Source organism: Biomphalaria glabrata, chromosome 6 (genome assembly GCF_947242115.1).
Source record: "Biomphalaria glabrata chromosome 6, xgBioGlab47.1, whole genome shotgun sequence".
NCBI classification, from domain to species: Eukaryota; Metazoa; Mollusca; class Gastropoda; family Planorbidae; genus Biomphalaria; species Biomphalaria glabrata.
The window spans coordinates 49,704,502-49,730,779 of record NC_074716.1 but is presented as its reverse complement, the minus strand read 5'-3'; the positions used below and the strand labels follow the sequence as shown (position 1 = coordinate 49,730,779).

Genomic DNA, 26,278 nt, shown 5'->3' with positions numbered 1-26,278 from the left:
TTTGGGATATTAGGGCGCCTCTGAGTCCACCCAGCTTTAATGGATACCTGACATTAGTTGGGGAAAAGTAAAGGCAGTTGGATGTTGTGCTGGTCACATGACACCCTTGTTAACCATGGGCCACAGAAACAGATGACCGTTACATCATCTGCCCTATAGATGGCAAGGTCTGGAAGGGGAACTGTACATTTTTTTAAAGTGGAAAAGTCCAAAAAGCGAAACGTATGCCAAATCAAAATGAAGCCTGATAAATACAAAAAAATCCAGTCTTTTGTTTCTTATGAAGAAAAATGTTTTCCATTATTGAATGTATTATGGTGAAAGCTCCAGAGCTTCACTAACACAGCATCAGCAGTAAAAAATTGTGGTGTTGATAGCTTTTTGAACCTAGAATAAACTCACAAATATTGCCCGCCAGAGTCCAACAGGAACAAACTCTTCCCTGAAATCACTTTATCTGTAGTGTTAGACGGACGGTAATGTATGATGGCCCCATTGCTACCAAAGCCAGCTATAGTCTCAAAACTAAGTCCTCGATTGTATTGAAGTGACCTTAAAAAAACAACAAAAGTCTTTATTGGAACAGTAGCAAAAATAACAATATAAAGCAAGTAACATGAACATTTAATGAACAAATGAACTTCATAAAAACATACAATCTGCGTTGCTTCAGGTTTTCTGAGGCTGTGACTTCAGTCCAGTATTTGCCAGAAGTTATCTGAGGAAAAAAAAAATTCTCATTACAGTATAGTCTAGATGCAGTAGTCCTAACACCAGACCTAGCACAGTGAACTTTGACTCATGAACTTTGACTCGTGAACTTTCAGAGCTCAAAAAGATCTAAGTAAAGTGCACAATGAATTAATTTGTATAGTCAACAGCCATTTTCTGGAAATAAATTCCAGTCATGCCTTCTTAAAGTCTCCAACATATCAAGCTAAACAACATTAAAGTGGTTGTAAGACAAACCCGTAAACATTAGTGAGACATTTGTGGAATTTGACTGCAAACCACAAACTAGTTTAAGCATATTGCAATTAGTTCATTAGCTTCTATAAAGAGTCTAACAGTATTTAAAGGAGGCACAGTGGCTGAGTGATAAAGCACTTTGCATCGAAACCTGGGTTTCAATCTTGGTGAAGACTGGGATTTTTAATTTTGGGATCTTTTAGGTGCCTCTGAGTCCACCCAGCTCTAAATGTTACCTGACATTAGTAGGGGAAAATTAAAGGTGGTTGGTCGTTGTGCTGGTCACAAGATAACCCTGTAAATTGTGGGCCCCATAAACAGATGACCTTTACATCATCTTCCCTATAGATCACAAGGTCTGAAAAGGGAACTGTATTTTACTTTACAGTATTAAAAACCTAAAGATTAAAAAATGTTATCGATAGCAATAGGAAATGGTAAAACTTAAACATTTTTTTCATTTCATCTATTTATGCAGACTCTTGTATGGTTGCAAGATTAAAGTATAACTCATGAGAAGATAATATAACAAAGCTTTAAAATTAATGTTATGTTTACTTATTAGAATGTATGTGTTCTAACAACAAATCTGCCCCATCTGATTTCCAGCACTTTTACACTAGTGCAGCTCATTTTTTTCTGCCTCGATCAACAACAGATAAGTTTCCTAAAAGCCTATTCTGTTTGTCATTTTTTAATTTGTTTGTAGCTGACGAAGACTTAAAGGCCCAAAAGTCCTTTGTTTTTACCTGGTCTGGCAGGGTATCTTATACATATATGTTTATTGTATTTTCATTTCAAATATAGTGTAACTTACTTCTTTTTCCATGAAGGCAAGAAATCTGACAAGTTCTGCAGAATCTCTGTTCTGATTGAGAAGAGAAGAAAAAAATATTTATTTTTATGTTACAGAGAACTTATGAAATTATTGGATCAGAATAGACAAAAAACAAAAGAGTCTGAACAACATGAGCACTATAGTCAACTTGAAATAAATATTTATTGTTATTCCAACTAAAACCATAGACTAAGTTTCAAGTCTCTATCAAAGAATTAATTTCTCATTAACACTGTAGCAGAAAATAAAAGATAAAGAGGTCTGCACTAAAGACATACCAAGTCCTTAACATGTGTCCTAAATAGTAACACATTACAGAAAAATAAATAGTATACTATTGATATGTGGGCAAGGTGGGCCACAGGTAATGATTGTTTTTTATTTTAGGCACATCGGCACAATTTAGGCCATGTCATGCCTGCAGTCCCTTAAGGACTACTCTCTCTCTACACAAAAGGGCCAAATTCTATACAGTCAAATCATTAAAATCAAGGTCTATTCACAGTTAAAATAGTAAAGGTAGTAAAAATTTAATTATTTGGTAAAAATCTAATGTAAATAGTACGTGTTCACAAATTCATAAATCAGATCTTCGTAGACAACCCCACTTCCCGGATAAAGCCCAGTACTTTCCCAGGGTCGACATTATCAAATAGTGTTTTTAAGTTAGTGGCTCTAAAATATTTCTCCCTGACATCCTGGTATCTGGGGCAATCAACGAGGATATGTTCCACGGTGAGGCGAGAGTCACAGTACTCACAAAGTGGGGGCTCCTCTCTCTTCAGCACAAAAGAGTGCGTGATGTAGGTGTGGCCAATCCTAAGTCTGGGCATGGTCGCACTACCACGCCTTGTTAGACCCCTAGATGTGGGCCGCCACCTGACATCCGCCACAATCTGCCTGAGTTTATTGTGAGTCTCAGCCTCCCATCAGTTCTGCCACTCTCGATAGGCGGCAGAGGCAATACTTTGTCTCAGGTCCGAGCAGGGGTTCCTGACAGCATGATTTAGGGCTCTCTTTGCTTCTCTGTCTGTGGCTTCATTTCCCTCAATGCCCACATGGGAGGGGACCCAGATGAAGGTGACATCCCTACGGTCGGCTGTTATTTGGTCCAACAGCTTCAGGCTCTTATGTGGGCCACAGGTAAAGTGATTGGCATCTAAACCAAGAAAGCACAAGTTCTAATCCCTATAAGAACAAGGATTTTAAACTTCATGATTCTTATGAGGTCCCTGAGTCAACCCAGCTCTAAAGGGTACCTGAGATAGTTGGGGAAAGTAAAGGCTGTAGTCATAGTGCTGGCCATGTAACTCCTTCATTTATCATCACCATAAAGCAAATAAGCTTAACATTATCTGCCTCATGGATCGCAGGTCTGAAAGATAAGTACTGTATATTTAATGGTGGGAAGCGTGGTTGAGAGGCCAAGGCAAGAGGCCAAGTGTGCTTGAACTTGCCTTGTCTTGGCTACCTAGAAGGGGGCTTGAGGTTCGACACCCGACTCAGGCAGAGTTGTGTTTACTGAGCGCCTAAAGGCAGTATGGAAAACCAACTCCTAGATACCCCCTTCCCCCCACTGGTCCACAAATGAGATAGGACCAAAAGCGCTCTGAGCATGCTATAAGCATGAAAGTAGCGCTATATAAAAGCTATAATAATAATGATACAGTTATTTTCCCTTACAACACTACATCTTCCCTAATATTTATACTGAGATTGACAATGCGGTCCAAGACAGTAATAATGAATCGTAATGTAAAATCTTACATGTGAATTCTTCATTCCATTTCTCTCTATCGGATTTTTGATGGACTTAGCAATAGCAATGGGGGATGACTCGACTGTGTGATTGCTCTGTTAAAAAAGAAATGAATTTAAAAAAAAAAAAAAAAAAAAAACAAAAAACAAGCATTTAATATGGTATGAAGTGAAAAGGCGCATACTTGCTGTAGTAAAAATAATGGAAAAAAATGCTACTGACTAGCAGTGTCATGGGAAAAACATATAGTCAACTAGAGCACATGAATTTAGACTAAAAGAACTCTCTAGGTAGAACTTGATTTGAACTTGTTGAATATTGGTGTCATTGCACATTTTTGGAAATATGATTCATTTCAAGTCAACCCAGGTCTTCTAAATTAAACATAAAGCATTCAAACTAATAAAGGGAAGGAAAAAAGTTGATTTTTCATTTTTATCATACGTTAATCTCATGGCTTGTTAATTCTTTCTTTCCTAATTGATGATGCCTACGTTAATTTGACCCCATTAAACTAAATTGATTTTTGAATTTATAAACTTTAATATGTATTGTATAAAAAGAGCATGCATTTCTCTATAATTTTAAGACTAAGACTAAGTCTGCTTTATTGATCCTTACAGAAATTTGTTGTGATTACCAAATATAACATTTTCTGATAACAAACAAAAAAAAGTTATTGAAGGTCAATCATAACAGGATAGTGAAATACAAATGAGCAAAAATGAATAATTCTATCGGAACGAGGAAAATAATTACAGAGAGAAAGAGTTAATTTGTTTGGCTTAACAATCTAATTCATTCATATTCGGATTAGTGAAAATAATTCTTATTGGATTTATGAATTAACATGTTCTAAATTTTTGTTATTGGATTACTGGATTATAATGAAGACTGTTCTAAATATTTTAGACCTAGAAAAGTTAAGCCCTTTCTTTTTTTTTGTAAATACAATTATAGTGCATCTCCCATGGTTAAAGAATTAAGAAGACAACACAGTAAATTATTGCCCATTTTTTAAATGCATAAATTCTACACTGTTTAGAAAATATTTATTTAAAAAAAAAAAGCAAATACCAAGATAATAGAAGACCAACCTGTACAGAGAGTAAGATGCCTGCATTGGTCTGCGGTGTCACCCATACCTTTGTTTTATTTGATAACTCTTGTAAATCTTCTTCCACCTTAGTTTGGTTGTAGTCCAGTATCTAAGGTATATATATATACAGTACATATATATATACAGTACAAAACAATACCTAAACGCTAAATATAATATTTGATAAATTTTCAGCTACTGATACTAATTTAATACAATTTATTAAAGCCTGACTGGCCGCATGGTATGCGAACTGGATTATTGGTACCAGGTTTGAACCCACATCCATTGCCATCTAATCCCATCCTGCAGAAGGTTTAGGCTAGGAGGTAATGATCTTCAACTCTGAAGGAACGTTTAAAACTTGTAAAGCAAACAAAAAAAACAACAACATTTCCTCAAACTTTTTTTTAGTAAATTCCTGAATCAATCAAACTTATTCTCCATTAAAACAAGCCTGCAAAGGTAGTTATTAGTAATAATAGCAAAGTATTTATTAGCACTTTCACATCAGTGTACTAAAGAAAGTTCAGACAGTAATTGAGTCTTTTGGTGAAAAATGTGAAAATTTGGCTAATTAACACAAGACAATTTGGCAAGAAGGAGGCAGTAAAGTGCTTGGCTTCAGAACCGAGGTCCCAGGGTCAAATCCTGGCGAAGACTTGATTTTTAATTTTGGGATCTGAGTCCATCCAACTCTAATGGGTACCTGACATTAGATGGGGAAAAGTAAAGGCTGTTGGATGTTGTGGATGACACCCTTGTTAATTATGGGCCACAGAAACAGATGACCTTTACATCATCTGCCCTATAGATGGCAAGGTCTGAAAAGGGAACTAATTTGACAAGAACAAAATTTGGCAAGAACTTAAGATGAAACACAAATGAAGAGATTAGAAACAGGATAAGTACAGTGATTAGACCTCCATGATGACCTGCTAACTACTGTAAAAAAATCCCCCACAAACTAAAATTCTAAGGCCATACACATAATCCTCAGTGCTCTCAAAAACCTTCCTTCAGGGAACAGTACCAGGAAAAAAGAGAAAGCAATAGGAAGACAAAATAAAAGAATAGAAGGGCCTGTCATTGAAAGAGATTCTGTCCAAGGCAAAAGACAGAGAGGAATGGAGAAGGAAGATAAACAGATCTTGTGTGGTGCCCCAATGGTCCAACAAACTAAGGGATAGATAGATGAAGGTAAAGGAAAGATGCTCAGCCTTGTTTACAGCAAAGGAAATATGGCTAAAAATAGCTCAGGCACTTCCTGTGACGTCAACATACTTTGATAGTATGATCAGTGAAAGATTATGTTCAGAAAAAAGAAAAAATCATATCACATTTGTCTTAATAAATTGATTAAATTTGAACTTAATTTAGATATATTTGCCAACTTGTTGCATTTGTTTCATTAAAATGTTTAAATTTCAATTTGTGGATTATTCATTATCTCATTATACTTTTGTTTTACATGTATAAGAAATGTACTCTTTTCAGCATAACACCACATCGTTCAAATGATATTTACAAAATTCAAGCCAGAATCAACTTAAAGGCTATATCAATGTTTTTCCTAACAAATTGAATAATTTGGTTCAAAGAAGATAACTAAATAACCATTCTATTGTTATTTCTATAGGGTTGATAATATGAAGTTCTGGGGAAAATGCTTAAGGGAGGTATGAATTAGTATTTCAATAAAAAACTGTCACCACAATGTAGGGACTATCCATAAACTTAGACTTTGTTTACCTGCACACAAAGATCTGAGGTTGTACCATTACACTGTCCTGACATACTTGTTCCCAAGTGTTGGTACAATTTAGTCTGACTCTCTTTGTCCACGGGATTGGCTGCTAGCCGCCTTTCTTTGTCCAGTATATACAGCCTGTATTAGTTATTTGAGAAGAAAATCATGGTCATTTGTTTTTGTTTTTTTACTGAAAAATACTTCTTATATGTAAATTATTTTCATATGTAAATTATTAATCAAGCTAAAAGTCTTTAGTGTTCATTAAGTAAAATTAGAAATGTTTGTCATCCAATATGAAATAACTACGGCATTCAACTCTGTATTCTAACAATTAATTTCTGTTGATTACGAGCAAATTAATCACAGTTAATGCCAAACCTAGAGCAGAATTTCCTCTTATTATGTTTCTACTTCTATACTGTGTTTCCAGTTTTGCTTGGTGAATGTCATGGAGTGCTATTCCTTCTAATACAGATTGGGTGGGTGACATGATGACTGGCAGACCACAGCTATTATAAGCTGTATCTAGATAAAGGATAAATAGGCACATTCCTAGTTCCATACGCTAGGACAAATTTGTACAAATGCTCCTTCTTCCCTAGTGCTATTAGAGCATGGAATGGGCTGCCTGAATCAGCATTTGTACAAATTTATCCTAGCATATGGAACAAAGCATGTGCCTTTATCCTTTTTCTAGATACAGCTTATAATAGCTGTGGTCTGCCAGTCATCATGTCACCCACCCAGTCCTCATTAGAAGGAATAGTATCTTTGTGTCTTTCTGAGTATTTTATTTGGTTTTGTTTGTGTATTTGTCTATTACAACATGGTTTGACATGAATATGAGTTGGCCACAATATTGAAAGATGAAAAATGTGTATACGAGTAATAGATAAGATATATACATGAAGAACATTCAGGTGAAATTCATAAGAAATTAAACAACATTTATTCATGAAGCCAATTTGCTTTCAATTATTTAAATAATAAATAAAAATTATTTTACAACCATTCAGATATTGGCAATTTTTTGTACTGAATACCATTAGATATGAAAGTGTTAATGACAGATTTAATTCAACCTTATGCACAATAAATCTATCCATACCTGATTTTGGATGACTCCACAATGGAGTAAGCCAAAAAGAAAGGGTTGTAGTCTATGTCAGACCCTCTCAGATTAAACAACCCTGAAACAAATAAAAATGTTTTTTATTCAAATAACATTAAAACTTGATTATTATAACAAGCTTTTAATTTCATTAAATGGTGATAAGGAAAGAAACTTCATATAGCTACACTTTGAAAAATGGATAAAATGAATAAGGCAAGTAGACTATAATTGCAACTTTGAATTTCAATATCATTTGATTTAATTTACATGGTAATATATTATTCTGCCAAGTGTCACAATCCTGTAAGACCCAGAGAAGTCTCTATTATTTTAGTATATTTAGAAGATGATCAGTTGTAATGAGCACTTTCTTGATTTTTTTTGAAATAAATTATTATGATATTTAAATAGCACAGCAGGAACATTTATTTTAATTCTAATAGGAAGCCAAAGTAACTTCTTTGAAAGAGATGAGGCTGCACACACTTCTAATAACTAAACAAAGATGTTGCAATAATTAAGATGAATCTCAACATTTCTTGTGCATATATATTTTAAATGCTTAATATCAGTTCAAGTTTAGGCAAATAGACTTACAGGCAATCTCATCCAGGGCTGTGACCACAAAAGCCCCTGCACCACGAGATGTCAGGTTTGACCTCAAGGTTGTTACTTTGTCATGCCATCTGACTCCTGGAATGTCAATATTTCATTTTAAGTTCATCTCTAAGTTTAAAGAAATGAGGGACATGGTGGTGCTTGGCTGCCAAACCGAGGTGTATCAGGGTAGAATACTAGATTTTGAACTTCAGGATTTTTAGGGCAACCCTGAATCCACCCAACTCTTACGGATACCTGACATTAATTGGGAAAAGTAAATACTGTTGATCATTGTACTGGCCACCCTTGTTAACGGTCAGCTATAGAAACAGATGACTTGCAACATTAAAACTATTTAATTATTATTTAAATATTGTGGCTATAGTATTTGACAAACAGATGGGATAATAATAAGGTTATTCAATAGTATTCATTCACCAAAATTTATTTTAAAGATTGTATTATTTTATACTTAATAATTCCTTGGCACAGTCTGCAAAAGAGCTCACAGCTCAGCATCAAAAAGCTGACTAGAAGAAGAAGAATACTTAATAAATTACAAATTACAGATTGCCCTATGGTTATCTGGGTCAAATTTGAATGGTGCTTGAATTGTCTACCTTCCTTATTGAAGATGTAAGAGTCCACTTTGTACCAAAACCTACCTAAGACTAACTAACAAGTGGCATTACAGATTTTTTATTCCAAAAGCTAGGACAAATTCATACAAGTGCTGCTTCTTGACTAGCATTACCTGCTCACAGTTTGGAATGAGTTGCCGGAATCGGCCAGGAAAACCAATGGTGACTTAAAAGAGTTTAGGCCCGAACAAGACTCTGGCCTCAAAACACCCAATAGAAAGAAAACTACACGGAGAACTCCCTGATTTGGAAACCACTGCGCAGTTCATCTCATGTATTGGTCTAGTCATCTGAACACTCCAACATAATAATGAGAACTAGAAAGAAGAACGAGAAGATGAGAAAAGCAAAAAGAATAGTGAGAAAAATGAACACCCATATTTTAGTGTACACATCAACATCATAGCATTAGCTGAGTGGTTAAGCGCTTGGCTTCCAAACCTGGGGTCCTGGGTTCTAATCTTGATGAAGACTGGGACTTTTTAATTCGGGATTTTTAGGGCACCTCTAAGTCCACCCAACTCTAATGGGTACCTGACTTTAGTTGGGGAAAAAAAGGGGGTTGGTTATATTGCTGGCCACATGACACCCTTCTCATTAACCGCTGGTCAAAGAAACAGACTAAGGCTTAAGATCTCTTGCGCCGTTCAGTGCATTGGGCAGCAAGCTGTCTCCATAATTATCTGTCATTGGCAATGTCTGAAGCCTCCTTCCATCTGGTGTCCACTGTTCTGAGGTCCTCCATGAAGGCGTAGTGCCAAGTTATACGAGGACGTCCCTGTTTGTGCTTTCTTTGTATTGGCCTCCATGTCATCACAACTCTTGGTATGCATAGTTCATTTTGTCGTAGAACATGTCCTGCAAACCTCATGCCACACTCTGTCACAACCTCACTAAGTGTTCGACTCCCAGTTTGGCTTAGGATTTCCTTGTTTGAGACCCGAGCTGTGTAACTGACTCCCAAAATCCATCTAAACCATTTTTGTTGAGCCACATTTAGTCTTTTCTCAATTTTGACAGATGACTTCCATGTCTCACATGCATATGTTGCAGTTTGAATGATGATTGTGTTAATTAAGAAGGTGTATTTTTGCTCGAGTCCAATGGCTTGGCTTTTTCCAAATAGGCTGCAGCCTTTGGAAAATGCTCCCTGCCTTTCCTATTCGGCACGCTACATCATGGTAGGCATCCCCATCATTTGTTATGATTCTGCCAAGGTAAGTAAACTTGTCCAACTCTTCAAGCTTTGACTCGCCAAGTCTGACAGGGGCACCCTTTACCTTATATCCCATTCCAAAATTTTAGTCTTATCCAAGTTTATGTGGAGGCAAATTTTGGGTGCCTCTCTATCTAGGCTCTTCATCATTTCTTTTATGCATTTATTTGTAGCCCCGAGTAGTGCAACGTCATCAGCAAAGTCCAAGTCCGTCATTCGGTTTTGTTCACGCCATGGAATACCAAAGGCAGTTTGGTTCATTGCACTCCTCATTATATAGTCAATGGCTAGGAGGAAAAGGAAGGGAGATAAGATGCACCTCTGTCTCACACCTGTCTCGATGCTAAAAATCTTGGTTGTTCCTTCTTTTGTTTTAATGCAGCAACAAGACTGACTGTAAAGGTGTCGTAGAATCTGGAAGAATTTTTCTGGGATGCCGTATTCTCCAACTATTTTCCATAGTGATTCCCAGTGGACACTATCTAACGCCTTCTTAAAGTCTATGAAACTGATTGTTAGCCATTGTTGGTACTCGAGACTTTGTTCTCTGATATTTCGTAGAAAAAGATCTGCTCTGCACATGATCTGCCTCTTCGGAAGCCTGCTTATTTTTCTCTGAGCCTCTCATCTACAGATTGTTGAAGCCGTCTCAACAAAACAGTGCTGAAAACTTTACCCGGGACAGAGAGGAGAGTAATGCCCCTCTAGTTGTTGCAGTCTGCCAAATTGCCCCTTTTTGGAGAAAAGAAACAGATTATCTTAAAATCATCTGCCCTATAGACCCCACGGTCTGAAAGGAGAACTATCTATAATATCAATATAATATGATATGAAAAAGAATTATATGTGGAAGGTTATAATCAAATTAACAATCATAGCAACCTGCAAATTTAAGATCCAGAACATTGATTGGATTTGTTGGTCTTGGTGGTCTTCCCTCTCTCCAAATCATATCCACTGGGTTCTGGTCCATCAAAGTCAGGACTGCCTTTTTTGGTAACGTTGCCAGAGTTTTTTTCAAACTTTGAAACTCATCTGTGTACCAATGATAATATATTGATAAAATGGGTTAATAGGTGTACTTTTTTAAAAAAATAGTGACAAACTCATTTTTTGTATCTTATCGAATACAGATATTACTTAAAAAAAGAAGATGATTACATTCTTCGCATTTCTTTCACCTGTCATACTTTTCACTTTGTCAGTTGAAATAGAGACACGTTTTCTTTCAAAAGGAATTAAGTGTTAATATGTGTGTTTGTCCTTTGAGTGGCAAAAATCTCATAAGTTCCTCTTTGGTGCCTTTAGGGGAGATAATTATTAATGCAAGAATTAGATACACTTCCCTGTCACCATTGCCCAGGTCATCCCACCGACCAAGTAATGGTAAAACAAAAAATACAAAATATTTAGTATGTACCTTTGCTGTTTTGTTCAATTAATACCCACCACAATACAGCAATTCAATGGAGATAATAATAAAATGTTTGAGTGCGGACTATCTGTGCTATTGTGGCTTTCTAAAAATGTGCCTCTCTTAAGTAGGATTAAGTTTCAAGAACGTACTCCTCTTTTACAAAAGCATGCTAGTAAACATTTCGTCCAAGAGCTGCAGCCAAAGTATCAAAGAGCAGCATGTGGCTCGAGAGTCTCAGTTTGCCACCAGTGATCTAGGAGTCTTACAGTAGCCTGTCTTAACAAAGTTTATCAATTATTATGATAAGATTTTTTTTTAGAAGTCTACAAGCCAATAGTAATTCTCTTCTCCTTGGTTAATTTCTCTTTTATATAATTTTTACCTTCTGTGATGAGTGTTTTGTCAACACCTACATAATCTCCTTCACCCTGCATTTCAGAGTTAAGCCACTCTGCCACTGTAGGCGTCCCAGGAATCCCTAAATTAGTTCAAATGAACAAAGGCTTTAAAACTTAACTATGCAGATTCTTAAGAAGTACAGTACACACCCCACACATGTCTTTCCCTATATCTCTTAGTGATGATCCAAGAAAAGTTAAACATGTTAGCTTAAATATGAATACACTTATAAGCTTAATATTACACTAAAGAACTTAACTGAACTGAATAAGCAATGCTAACACAAGACACTGGATACATAATACATCAGACTCTTTAATAACACACTCTCACATAGCACAAGTTACACACAACAATACAATGGGGAATAACTCTACATACAAACAATAAAACACATACACCTAGACACAATGCCCACAGAACAAACTAAGAAAAAAAAAAAGCTCCATATTAAATATACCTAAAATATATTAATGTCTTATTTTAATGATTACTTGTAAACCAGTGCTTCACAATCTCATTTTGGTTCATTTCTAGTAATTATTTCCCCTTTTTTTGTGTCCATATTTTGAAAGTTTAAGAAATGAACTGAATTGAACAATCATGTGCAAGACATTTTTCAGTTTACACAAATCTTCAAATCACCTGATTTCATAAGACTCCAGTTACAATCTAGTGTTTCATCAGCTTCCAGGAAATATCTTCCATCAGTCCAAAGGGCAGCTTTGGTCATCGTTATAACTGCTGTACCTGATAATAAATTAAAAAAAAAACATTATTTATAATGGAATTCCTTAAAAGCTATAACTTATTTTTAACATTAGTGCCCATACGATTGACATATCTTGACATATCGTAGGTAATAAAATTTCATGCAGAAGATATTGAAAAAAAAATGGTGGTAATCTTTACATCAAGAATGAATTTTATCTATTAATTTTGCAATTCCCACAGTTCCAGTCTGTCGGTGCATAGGTTATGGCATTCTAGCACCAATGTGTATTAAGTGCACAATTTTTGAACGCACTTTCTTTTTGTTGCCTTGCTTGTAAGCTGATGGAGTGTTTTTGTTATTATGTTGGTGAAACGTTTTCTTTGAGATCCTTCTGTGTTCCCCTGTTTAGGGTGAGTATCTAAGGCATGACTGCATTTCGCAGTTGTTTTCGATGCCATAGTATACTAGACTGGTTCTTTTAGTTTGTCTTTATTTATGTCTCTACAGGGAGTTAGTATGGGATTGGAGTTCTACACTAAATACTAGATTCAGCAGTGTGTTTTGGTGTGATTGCGAGCATTTATGTGTCACGTTGTCGGACAGCAAGGTGTAGAATTACTGTTTAATTAATATATCCACAATATTAGAATGTTTCAAATGCAATGTCATTACTCCATCAGTTGTCATCATAACTTATATTCATATCATTAAACAATTACATTGTCAACAGTGAATCACTTATTTATTTGTAAGCACGAAGGTGCCTGTTGAATGTCAGGGGTCCGGGTAAACGAGCTAAGGCCTTAACACAACCCTGACACAGTCAATATGTGCTTATATTTAATATGTGCAAAGAAACAAAAAGGAGAAATGTGTATTAATTATAAACAATAGACAGTCTGTCTTTGTTTAGTTTCTTTTTCAATACTTTTTTACACCCCCCCCCCCACTCCTCCATCGGTAAGACTACATTTATAACAATTCATGGTTACGCCATTTATATGATAATGTCATAGTGATAGGCTATAGTCTACATAAAGATGATCTAAATTATAGTCACTAGTCTAGATCTGCTAAAGATTCGATTTGTTAAAAATGTGGAAGATTCAACGTGATTATTTATGTCTATGTCTATGCATTAAGAGGTGCCCAAGACAATTCTCAATGTTTTTTAGTGGTTTTTATCCAATATTTATTAGTCCGTATTCCTACACCGACCTATAAAATAATCTCAACATCACATATTGAAGCCTTTAAAAAAAAATCATACGTCTATTTAACCAAACCACCATCTGTCTTTTCGGTCTCTCTTGATCTAGATTCACTAGGCATACAACTAAAATTCCCCAAACATTAAAATCATTTAATCATCATGCTTTGTTTCAAATAAAAAAAATAATAATCGTACATTTCAACCTTAAGTTAAGAGTAGATTCATAAATAGATAAGCTGCTTTTGCATTTTCTTGGCTTATCAGTATAGTTAAAAGGCGAAAAAACAAACAACAAACCCCGAAAATTACATCATCTTTGCACTGTGTTATGTAGGTTACTGTTAACAAGCTTTAGCATCATAGTTGGCCTACCCAGTGGCGTAGCAAGGTACCCGTGGAGCCGGGTTCAAGAATATCTTGGTGGGGCCCCCCTCCCCCACAACGAATGTAGTGTGTGACAAGGCAATGAGTAATTCGATGTTTTGGTACATTTACCATTTCTAAAACACTGAACCATAATCTTCAAATACAAAAACAAAATTTAATCAAATACTCTGAAAGACACAAAGACAAAGGCACATTCCTCGTCCCATATGCTAGGACAAATTTGTACAAATACTCCTTCTTCCCTAGTGCTATTAGAGCATGGAATGGGTTGTCCTGAGCTAGCCAGGAAAACCAGTGACTTGGCAGAATTTAAGTCATTGGTTAATATGCATGACTAAATGCATGACGCGTAGGACGTAATCATCTTCTTTTTTGAAGTAACGTCTGTATTATATAAGATAAGATAAGAAGACATTTCAATGCAATAGGATTATATTTGTTTAAGTAATAATGTCATTACATTTGATTCAGTTAGATCTCCAACAAGTCAAAGTGTCTTAAAAGTCAATTTCCTAAAAGAATTAAATGACTTAACGGTGTTTCAAATGAGTTAAAGAATGTTACACGAGTTCTATTTCCCATTATACACATTAACATTCCGAAAACACTTCTAGGTGTAAAACTTAAAAACATTTATTTCTTAAAATTTTTCTGGCCTTCCAAGTAGCAAAGTCAGAAACCAGTGCATCTATTTCAAACTTTTTTTTGGCTGTTTCTCGCTCTACGGAAATAATACAAAGTAAAGCCAACCTGCTCTGTGTCATATAAGTTTTTATCAATCGAAATTTCCTAAATGCTCTACATAGGCCTACTGAAGAAACTGATACAGACAAAATAAGAAATAAGATATATGCTGTGACAATGTTTAGTAAACTTAATGATAAAAATCTCGTCGTCAATTAAAAAAAAAACTACAGCTAAATCTCAGGTCTCTGTGTATGATAAAAACAAAATAAACTGCCAAATCTCTTTGTGAACAAAGACTTGACAAGTCGTTATGAAGGACTTCTTTAAAGGATTGCTTCTCTGGAACAATATTCTATGACAATATCATCTGGGTCAAATGCGACTAGAAATGAAACTTAAAATGAAACTGAACATTAATGACTAATAGCTTTTTCTTTGGGTATTCCGTCATCGGAGATCACAAAACAGTATTAAAAAAAAATGCTAATTTGTTTTCCTGTTAAATTTCAATATTCACAGCAATTTTAAATAAAGCCTGGTCTGAGGATTTTATATAATTATAATGGTTCTAACTTTCTTTAAGAAATATAACAAATACTATAAGAAAGACACTATTCCATGATCAACTTAGTCATCTCTTTATCTTCTAGATCTTTGTTATAAATTTGTTCCACAGTTCGGTTTCGACATTCATTGCAATAGCATAAAGATATTCAACTTAAACGATACCTATGTATCACACTATGATATTCCTTTTGCTTGCTAAATATTTAATGTTATTATTATTTTATTATTTAGATTTAGATTTCATCTCCTTTTTAAAATTCTGATATAATGATTTACAGAAAACATTTTTTACACAATTCAGAAGACAACAAAATGTGATGAAGACTTCCGAGGACGCAGTCGTCTTGATTGACGGTTTCACTCTATTTAACAGTATTGTAACATAATAGTATTATATGTACATTTGCACACTAGCGCGCCAGTGCAACACCGCTTGTGTTTACGTAATAAATGGAGTTCCAATATGTCTTCCCTCTTAAACACTAGTTTGTTATTTGTGTAATACAAATATTCTACAAGTATATCTACTTCGTAGGATGATACTTTAGAGACAAATTTATCAAACATTGTACGAAAAAATCAAGATTTCAGAATCTGATCCAGATCTTAACTGATCTGTAATCTTTTTTTTTTTTTTTTTTTTTTTTTTAACTGATCTGTAATCATAATTTCCTATCATATCTGCATTTCATACTGAATAGAAAAACTGTTTGAAAATGTTTAACACAGAAAAAAAAAAGAAACAGAATGAGCTTTGAGAAAAATGAATAATTAGCAGCTGTCTCGGCATTTTAATTCTTGAACATCAGGTCTATCCCAATAAACCTTAATTGGTTACTGTCGCTCCCCCCTTTTTAAATCTGTACAACACATTAACATTTTCATAACCAAACTCTCTCCCCCACCCACCTCCAATACTGTAATAGGCTCTACTGTCTATGGTTTATGAACACACAGGGGGAAAAATAAAGGAATGAGACGATTTAACAACAATGGTCACCTCAAAGGCACCATTAGGGATAGCCACCATTACAATAAATGGTAAGCAGTTCCTTATATTAACGCAATCCTGGTGCCCCCTTCCTTACATTAAAACACTCTTGATGGGGGCCCCCGTTCCTTACATTAAAACACTCTTGATGGGGGCCCCCGTTCCTTACATTAAAACACTCTTGATGGGGGCCCCCCTTCCTTACATTAAAACACTCTTGATGGGGGCCCCCTTCCTTACATTAAAACACTCTTGATGGCCCCCCTCCTTACATTAAAACACTCTTGATGGGGGCCCCCCTTCCTTACATTAAAAACACTCTTGATGGGGGCCTCCCTTCCTTACATTAAAACACTCTTGATGGGGGCCCCCCTTCCTTACATTAAAACACTCTTGATAGGGCCCCTCCTTCCTTACATTAAAACACTCTTGATGGGGGCCCCCCTTCCTTACATTAAAACACTCTTGATGGGGGCCCCCCTTCCTTACATTAAAACACTCTTGATAAGGGCCCCCCTTCCTTACATTAAAACACTCTTGATGGGGCCCCCCCTTCCTAACATTAAAACACTCTTGATGGCCCCCCTTCCTTACATTAAAACACTCTTGATGACCCCCCCTTTTCTTACAATAAAACACTCTTGATGGGGCCCCCCTTCCTAACATTAAAACACTCTTGATGGGGCCCCCTTCCTTACATTAAAACACTCTTGATGGCCCCCCCTTTCCTTACAATAAAACACTCTTGATGGGGCCCCCCTTCCTTACATTAAAACACTCTTGATGGGGGCCCCCTTCCTTACATTAAAACACTCTTGATGGGGGCCCCCTTCCTTACATTAAAACACTCTTGATGGGACCCCTTTCCTTACAATAAAATACTCTTGATGGGGCCCCCCTTCCTTACATTAAAACCCTCTTGATGGGGCCCCCCCTTCCTTACATTAAAACCCTCTTGATGGGGCCCCCCCTTCCTTACATTAAAACACTCTTGATGGGCCCCCCCCCTTCCCTACCGGATCTCGTTGAAAACACGGGTTAACGTTTTAAAAAGAATATAAAGCTTCGTGTGACGTTTAGAAAAAAAATTATTTTTAATTTTTAAATTCTATTTTTACCAGTTTTTACAAAAGTGTAATTATTTATTCACTTCGGTGTCATCCCCAAGTTCTCATGTGGGCCCCGACTGGTCCTGAGTCATGGGCCCAAGCGCAATGAACCCCTTTACGCCATTATTGCTACGCGGCAGGCTGTGGGCCCCTAATGGTCGTGGGCCATGGTTCATTGAACCCCTTCGCGCCATGGATGCTACGCCACTGGGCCTACCAATCAAGTATTTAGAATGAATCACTACGCGTTATGGAAATGTATCCAAAAATAAAAATAATTAAAAACAACAAAAACACAAAAACTGGTTCAGACCTAGTAGATCTAACAATTGCTGTACAAAAAACAACAACAACATTAGTGGTGTTGTCTGTGTGTCTGTTTTGAATTTTGTAATCCTCCAAGGCAAAAAAAAAAAGTCCATGTGTAGGCCTATCTCTCGCGCAGAGATCCCATTAGCGAGCAGAGATGTAAACGCCAAAACACTGCCAGCCAAATCAAGATACATTTACTATTTTTTAAATGTCCGCAAGCCCTTGTCCACTACTTTCAAAAAACTTATAGGCCTAATCTCCACCCTCCACATTATTACAAGACTCTGAAACAGACGATCATTAAGGAACAAATGCACCGGAAATAATTTGCTCAGCAGACGTACTGCTTTTCTAACCATGGTCGTACTGTCGGACCACTGTTAGATATCTGGTAGAGTCTAGTTTCCAGCAGCTTCTGTTACTGACACATCTCCAGAGTCAATAAAAGGAAAATAAATCATTCGGACTCTGGTGGGCTGGAACCCACAGGGGAAGAGATCAAACAAACATGGAAGAGATCTCTTGGAACATGAAACCAAAACGACAGGATGGACATGTAGCAACAGCCCACAACAGAGGCTGATGGGGAAGTACTGTTGCGGCCCTATACTCCACTGAGAGTCGGGAGGATTAAGTAAGTCAAGTAAGTGGTGTGGAGATATTTGATACTGTCAAGGGAAATTAATCATTCAGTTTTCACAGATACGGCTAAATATGTAGGGTTTGGTCCCCTTATATATTTTTCACATTAACTCTCCCACACCCGTTCTCGGATCAAGTTGAAAATGTAAACAATTATTTCTTGTACCTAGCAACGATTTTGTTTGCTTATTCAATATGTATTTCAAATCGAATGATTAAAATAGTATAATGATAGGCCCTACATATTCTTTGTATTGCGCAACTGTCATGCTTATATCTATATTATGATCAGGGCGCTATGGTTCAATGTTTATGGAATAGTGGGTGGGGGGAGGGGGTATCCGTGTTGTTGGTTCTTCACTAGTAGCTGTGTCATTGGACCTACGTCTGAACGTACAGAATACTACTAACCACACGATACTAGCTTTACACTAGGAATGCACATTTTCTTTGCTAAACCTTTGTTAAACTTTCGTGCGAGTTAGAGGGTGTTAGCCTTCTATCTTTCTTACCTGCGGAACCATCAAAGCCTGATATGTAGGCTCTTCTTTTGTCATACTGGCCCGGGTATTCGCTCTGTGGAGAGTGACAAACAAAAAAATGCGTTGAACTTGTGTATGCTTTATTTATATATATGCTACAACATGTGTTAACATTGAATATGTTTGTATTTTAATTTCAGAGGCTACACATAACATTTGCTGACAATGTAGATCTATGTCTTGTACTGTCAGAGGCTACACATAACATTTGCTGACAATGTAGATGTATGTATTGTACTGTCAGAGGCTACACATAACATTTGCTGACAATGTAGATCTATGTCTTGTACTGTCAGAGGCTACACATAACATTTGCAGACAATGTAGATCTATGTCTTGTACTGTCAGAGGCTACACATAACATTTACTGACAATGTAGATGTATGTATTGTACTGTCAGAGGCTACACATAACATTTGCTGACAATGTAGATGTATGTATTGTACTGTCAGAGGCTACACATAACATTTGCTGACAATGTAGATCTATGTCTTGTACTGTCAGAGGCTACATATAACATTTGCTGACAATGTAGATGTATGTATTGTACTGTCAGAGGCTACACATAACATTTGCTGACAATGTAGATGTATGTATTGTACTGTCAGAGGCTACACATAACACTTGCTGACAATGTAGATCTATGTATTGTACTGTCAGAGGCTACACATAAGACTTGCTGACAATGTAGATCTATGTATTGTACTGTCAGAGGCTACACATAACACTTGCTGACAATGTAGATCTATGTATTGTACTGTCAGAGGCTACACATAACACTTGCTGACAATGTAGATCTATGTATTGTACTGTCAGAGGCTACACATAACACTTGCTGACGACCAGAATTGCACAAACCACAGCAGCACTAGCAAAACTCAAAAAAATCTGGAAAGACAAAGGCAGCCCTTGGCACTAAAATCAGACTGATGTCAAGGCGACATTCTAGTTTGCTTGCGAATCATGGAGTCTAACTGCAGAATTAGGCAGAAGTATCCACTCGTGACTTGAGATGCTTTCTGAAGGATTCTCTGATTCCCCTACAGAGACCACATCACAAATAAGAAAATCCTAAACGAGATCACAGTGGCGATCGGGCCCCATGGTGACTTTCTGACCATTGTCAAAAAAAAAAACAAAACAAAAAAAAAAAAAACGCAAGCTCAGATATGACAAGATCCACAAGGTTCGTTCGCTAAGACCTTTCTACAGGGAATGGTACCAGTAAAAGAAGGAGAGACAGACAAAAGAAGTGATGTGACAATATCAAAGAATGGAGAGGCCCTTAAATAAAAGAGACTCTCATCTAGGCAAAAGACAGAGAGGAATGTAGATAAACGGTAACAGATCATGGATGGTGCCTCGGCGGTTCAAAAGACTAAAGAACAGGTGAAAGTGATAAGGAAACAGGCCAATAACACATGTTCTGACAGGGTATATCTATGTCTTCAATTTTCAGAAGCTACAAAGGGCTACCTCACCTCTGCTGACTAAACAGATCTGTCTTGTATCTTCAGAGGTGACCAACTGAATACATGTATATTCATTCTTTTGTACACGCGAAATAGCGTCCATCGCCTGCACAACGACTCCTTTCATTTTAGCAGCGGTTATGTCAAGTGCTGCAATACCGCAGCAGTTTAAAAGTCAGGCGAAGTTCTTTGCTTTAGTTACCCAGCGCCCAGACATCTTGCTTTGTTTATACCATTCTAAACTGTCTATGGTTTACACACGTTTACACACGTTTACACACGTTAATGTGTGTTAGACTGCAATGGAAATTCCCGTTGTCTATTATTAGTTTGAACTGACTTTTTCGCTGTGAAAACGCCCCATCTTCTTCGTACTTTTTGTTGAAATCCTTTCAAGTAGGCCCCATTTTTTGGGGGGCCGACCTTATCACCTTTTGTTTCCGGTGGGTAACATGTGCGTGCTTGTCACGTGACAATGGTTGTTCGTTTTAGGGAGCAAACATTATTATTTTTTACAAAGCTTATATCAACTCACTCTGTTTGTCTGGTAATAAGTTTCTACACGTTATTTCTCCAACACACAATCTAGGATCAAGCTGAAATTTTGTAAAATTATTTCTTTTTTTTCATAAGCACCTCACTAGCAGAGTGGTTAGTATGTCGGAAGCTTGAGCCATGAGTTCGATTTCATGTCGTTTCCCTTTTTTTTTAATACATTCTTTTAAAAAGCGATTACGGTAAGCTTCACCTTGATATTCCTATATATTCCTTTCTTTCTTCCACCTCCCCTCACCTTTCCCAACGTGTCCAGACAAGTGATAGGATCATAGCGTAGTGAGAAAGCTAAAAGCATGAAATAGCGCTAAACAAAAGCAATTGGTAAAAGTATTTATAATTGTACAGATTTATTAGAATTTAATGACATGACTGATCCAAACTAATTGATACAATTACACTTGGTATAAGCTTTTTTTTTTTTTTAATTATTTTTTTTTATCGTTATTATTTTTGTTTTGTTTTCATCTTAGCCAATTTTCACGTGGTCAGTCCGAAATCGTCTGCAGAATTGATGATCAAAGTGTAGAACCTGCTAGTTTTTGTTACAGGTATTAGCACCATAATGCTCCATTCAGTAACGACTTCTAACAAGTGGACTAGTTATAAATATGAAGCTCTTAGTCAACATTGTTTTCTTTCTGTTTCTTTCAGACCCCTTGTGGAGCCCTTAAGGCCAAGGGTTCATGCGCAATAAACCTCTTCACGCCATAGTTGTGCCACTATTGCAGGTAGACTAGAACATTTTAATATGTCCTTACAATCTTTATTGACGACGTAAAATAGGTAGGTGACTTTTTGAATCTTTATTGCCGATGTAAAAGATGTAGGTCAAAGTTGACCTCACTCTTTCTTTATATATGTACTTGAAAACAGAGTGTTATACGGAATGCACATATTTCAAACTTTCATTGGCTGCCTTGTCGTGCGGTATGCGCGCTGGCCTGTCGTTCGGACTTCTCGATGGTCCCGGGTTCATACCCTGCCCGCTGCCACCCCCGTCATCCTGTGGGGGTTGGATATAGAAGTAGATTAACGTCAACTCTGAAGGAACATCCGAAACATGTATAACATTTTACAAACCCTGTATACATGTATGTTGTATACATGTCTGTTGTATACATGTATGTTGTATATATCTATGTTGTATATATGTATGTTGTATATATGTATGTTGTATATCTATGTTGTATGTATGTATGTTGTATATATGTATGTTGTATATATGTATGTTGTATATCTGTATATATGTTGTTTCCTTGCATACTCACGTCATGGGCGTCTCCCGAGCCTACTATGAAGGCAGAAATCGGTTTGGTGTATCTGCCTATGGAAGATAAACTGGCTCTGAAATCATTTAGTCTGCCGGTAGTGTTGACTCTGGTTAACGGAGAAACCTAAAATGTATTGTAAATAGAACCAGGCCTTGAGAAAACATGTTTAGGTAAAAAAACAAAACCAAAAAAAAAAAACAAAAAAAAAACAAAAAAAAAAAAACATAGGTCACGAGACTAACACAATGAACTTAATTTGAATATAACTTACATCATTAGGACCACAATGAGTCCTTCCTGTGACCAGTCCAGCTTGGACCAGCTTGCCTATAAAACCTGAAAACGTTAGTGAAAAAAACAACACTTTGATTTATTGTTTTAATAACTTTTAAAAATGTTATATTGGTTTTGATTTGTATGTGTGATAAAATAAATACTTAGAGACGTTGGAACCAATGTGCGAAGGCGTTCATTGCGCCAGGGCCTATGACTAATCCGAGAGGGCATCAGGGGCCATTAAAATTAATTCTAGTATTATATTTAACAAGTAACATTGAGTGTCGTGACGCTAATGTGTGGCACACACATTGATATGTCTTTCTAGGAGTGTATTGCATTTTGATTTTTTTTTTTTGGGGGGGGGGATGCAGTATCTTTTTCTTGAGCCCTACCCACTGATACCATATTGCTACGCCACTGTCAGTACTACGACTAATTTCCTTTCTTCCATTCGTGAAACAACTTGTTTTATAATGGCTCGTGTTTATTGCTTCTATACTTTATATTCATATTTTGTAAGACCATAAAAAAATATGGCTTTGGACAGAATATTAATAGTGGTGGGAACTACATTAAAGGTGCCGTGGGGGCCCTAAAAATAAAGTTTCAACTAAAATAAAGTAGTTAAACTAAAATTCTATCACCAATTTCAAAAGATAGTTAAACTAAACAAATAAAATTAATACAATTGTAACAACTTTTCACACCTATATCTATCTGGGGGGAGGGGTCTTTGATCTAGACCAGGGGTTCTCAACCTGTGGGTCTCGACCCATTTGGGGGTCGAATAACGATTTTCCAGGGGTCACCCAAGACCCATAGAATAAAGTATTTAAAAAAAAAAGAAACTTGACACTGTAAAAAAAATAAAATGTCCATTGGTAGTTACTATTTTGTTTACCATCATTGGCATTCGAGGATAAATGATAAATAAAACTGGATCAGATTCATTTCCAGCATTTTAATCGTCGCAGCATTAACATTTGTAACAGTTTCAATTACTGTCCAGCAAATGATGCGGCGAATTTAGCGTCATTACAGAATCATAGGGATTGTTTCTTTGGCGAAGATTTGACTACGTTATTAAAAAGCACACCCGTTTATTACCCAGCAATAGGCCACCATGTTATTGTAGATTTTATTTTCATGATGAAACAACTCATAAAAATGGATCTCCATAGCATTAGCAAAAAACACAGATAACTTTACGGTTGGGGGTCGCCACATAGTGAACATTGGAAAAAGGGTCGCAGAATTAAAAAGGTTGAGAATCGATGATCTAGACCTAGCTAATCATCCGACATTGTAAAAATTGCCTCAAAATAAAGTAAGTTAAGGAAGATGTTTCTTCATAAACGCACAGTAAATTCTGGAGAGAAAAAAGGAGATGTCTTATCTTCTTCTTATCTTATATAATACAGACGTTACTTCAAAAAAGAAGATGATTACGTCCTACGCGTCATGCATTTAGTCATGCATATTAACCAATGACTTAAATTCTGCCAAGTCACTGGTTTTCCTGGCTAGCTCAGGCAACCTATTCCATGCTCTAATAGCACTAGGGAAGAAGGAGTATTTGTACAAATTTGTCCTAGCATATGGGACGAGGAATGTGCCTTTATCTTTGTGTCTTTCAGAGTATTTTATTAAATTTTGTTTTTGTATTTGAAGATTATGGTTCAGTGTTTTATGTATGATTGCTACTTTACTTTTGAGCCTTCTGTCCTGAAGGCTTTCTAAATTTAGTGATTTTACTAAAGGTGTTACTCTAGTCAAATGTGAATATTCGTTTGTTATGAATCTCACTGCTCTATTTTGTGTCTGTTCCAGTTTCTTAATGTTTTCTTGAGTTGAGGGGTCCCAAACGGAGGATGCATATTCTATTATTGGCCTAACCAAGGTTAAGTAACATTTTAGTTTTATGTTCTTATTTGATTTATAGAAATTTCTTTTAATAAATTCTAATGCTTTGTTTGATTTTTTTGTAGTTTCATCAATATGTGGATTCCATGATAGTTTTTCATTTATTATAACACCTAGGTATTTTGCGTTTTTAGTCTGTGTTACCGGTTTGCCATGAATAAGATAAGTGGAATTAATTTGTTTTAGTTTTTTTGTTACTCTTAACAACTGACATTTTTCTGGGTGGAAAGACATGCTCCAATTTGATTCCCATTTCTGTAATTCATCTAATTCTCTTTGTAAAATATCTGTGTCTTGTGTTGTTTTTATTGTTCTATATATTATGCAATCGTCTGCAAATAATCTGACTTTTGTTCCTGAACTAATGCAATTTGGTTAATCATTTATGTAAATTAAAAATAGTAGTGGACCCAAGACTGTTCCTTGAGGTACACCTGAGTTTACTGTTATCGGTGTTGATTTAGAACCATTTATTATTACAGTTTGTTCTCTCCCTATCAGAAAGTCTTTAATCCACTGATGTCTAAATAAATGTGTGTGTTTGTATATTCGCCTTGAATTAAAACCTTTGGAAAAGAAAGATATTTTTGTTTATTTTTTTTTGAAAATTATATTGAATTATTATAGATCTATAGCTGAAAAATTACAGTAGGCCTACTGGTAAAGTTTAAAATCTTATAAAAGAAATAGTTCCAGAATTTCACATTTAGATCTTAACCAAAGAAATAAAATCGACATTCCTTGAGTTTTAAGACACATTTGACCAGTGCAATTATTTTAGAGTAAAGGTATAGATCTACGTACATATACTTGACAACCATGCCAATGTGTTATTTTCTTGTCTGACCACTCAACATACAGTATTGCATAACGCGCGAGGAAAAAACACAGGGTGGTCTTGTCAGCATGGATTATACACTTCAGTAGGCACACATGTGTACATCTATCTGACCAGGCTGTTAAAATCAGTCGGACTTACAGTTTATTTACGTTTTGGGCTAGGAGGGTGTGGATTAATTTTTATTCCGTCCTGTTTAGATCTCGTAAACTAGAAAAGATAGTGAAAATCTAACACCATAATATTTTAGACCATTCAAAGTTCTGATGCAACGGCTACTTTTTTCTTTTTTGATAGCTAAGTTTTTAAATCACTTATGCAAGCAGTTTTTTCATAAAAATACACCACTTTTACTACTATTCACTATTAATAGTAACAAACACCGGATGCCCTTAAGAAGTGGAGATGGCAATTTACCATATTTTTTTTACATATTTATGCAAATTGTTTTAAAATGGTTTTAACATTTTTTAAAATGTTTTTTTTTTATTACATTTGTATTGCTAAGTTATGTAAGTTCTGTCATACTAACTATTACATTTACACACAAAAAAGTTTTCTTTTTTTTTTTTGAAGAGAAAAAATCTATTTAGTATGCATATAAGTTGGACATTATTTAAAACAACAGTTAATAAGTCGTTTTTCATATAATCGCGTGAACAGATGTGCATCATCCAGGAAATAGTACACTTAACTTTTTTTTTTACGGAAATGTTTTTTTTCTTGAGGATTTGAATAAGAGATTGACCCTTTACAAAACAATTACATCAATTAGATATTTATTATAAAACATCAGTTAGGCCAGGTTCACATCTAACTTCACATTTACTTTCACTTATCCTTTGGTCTGTTGTACTGCTGGGGCACCACACAAGATCTGCCAACTTTCTTTCTCCATTCTTCTCTGTCATTTGTCTTTGATAAAATTTCATTCTGAGACCACTTAGGGGGGCGATTTCGAGTTTGT

General features: G+C 36.0%; 1 protein-coding gene across 1 annotated transcript in view; it reads right to left on the bottom strand.

The window, feature by feature from the left end:
- LOC106068211 (xaa-Pro aminopeptidase 1-like) overlaps nucleotides 1-26,278 on the bottom strand; it is a 39,200-nt gene that overhangs the window by 8,314 nt on the left and 4,608 nt on the right. The window contains exons 2-15 of the mRNA XM_056032298.1: nucleotides 22,543-22,607; nucleotides 22,269-22,394; nucleotides 18,941-19,004; nucleotides 12,451-12,555; nucleotides 11,789-11,884; nucleotides 10,872-11,024; nucleotides 8,130-8,225; nucleotides 7,527-7,608; nucleotides 6,418-6,553; nucleotides 4,664-4,774; nucleotides 3,575-3,661; nucleotides 1,787-1,837; nucleotides 657-718; nucleotides 403-552 (exon numbers count right to left, since the gene is read on the bottom strand). Of these exons, the coding sequence (XP_055888273.1) occupies nucleotides 403-552; nucleotides 657-718; nucleotides 1,787-1,837; nucleotides 3,575-3,661; nucleotides 4,664-4,774; nucleotides 6,418-6,553; nucleotides 7,527-7,608; nucleotides 8,130-8,225; nucleotides 10,872-11,024; nucleotides 11,789-11,884; nucleotides 12,451-12,555; nucleotides 18,941-19,004; nucleotides 22,269-22,394; nucleotides 22,543-22,607 (1,384 nt within the window). The remainder of the gene's footprint in view (nucleotides 1-402; nucleotides 553-656; nucleotides 719-1,786; nucleotides 1,838-3,574; nucleotides 3,662-4,663; nucleotides 4,775-6,417; nucleotides 6,554-7,526; nucleotides 7,609-8,129; nucleotides 8,226-10,871; nucleotides 11,025-11,788; nucleotides 11,885-12,450; nucleotides 12,556-18,940; nucleotides 19,005-22,268; nucleotides 22,395-22,542; nucleotides 22,608-26,278) is intronic.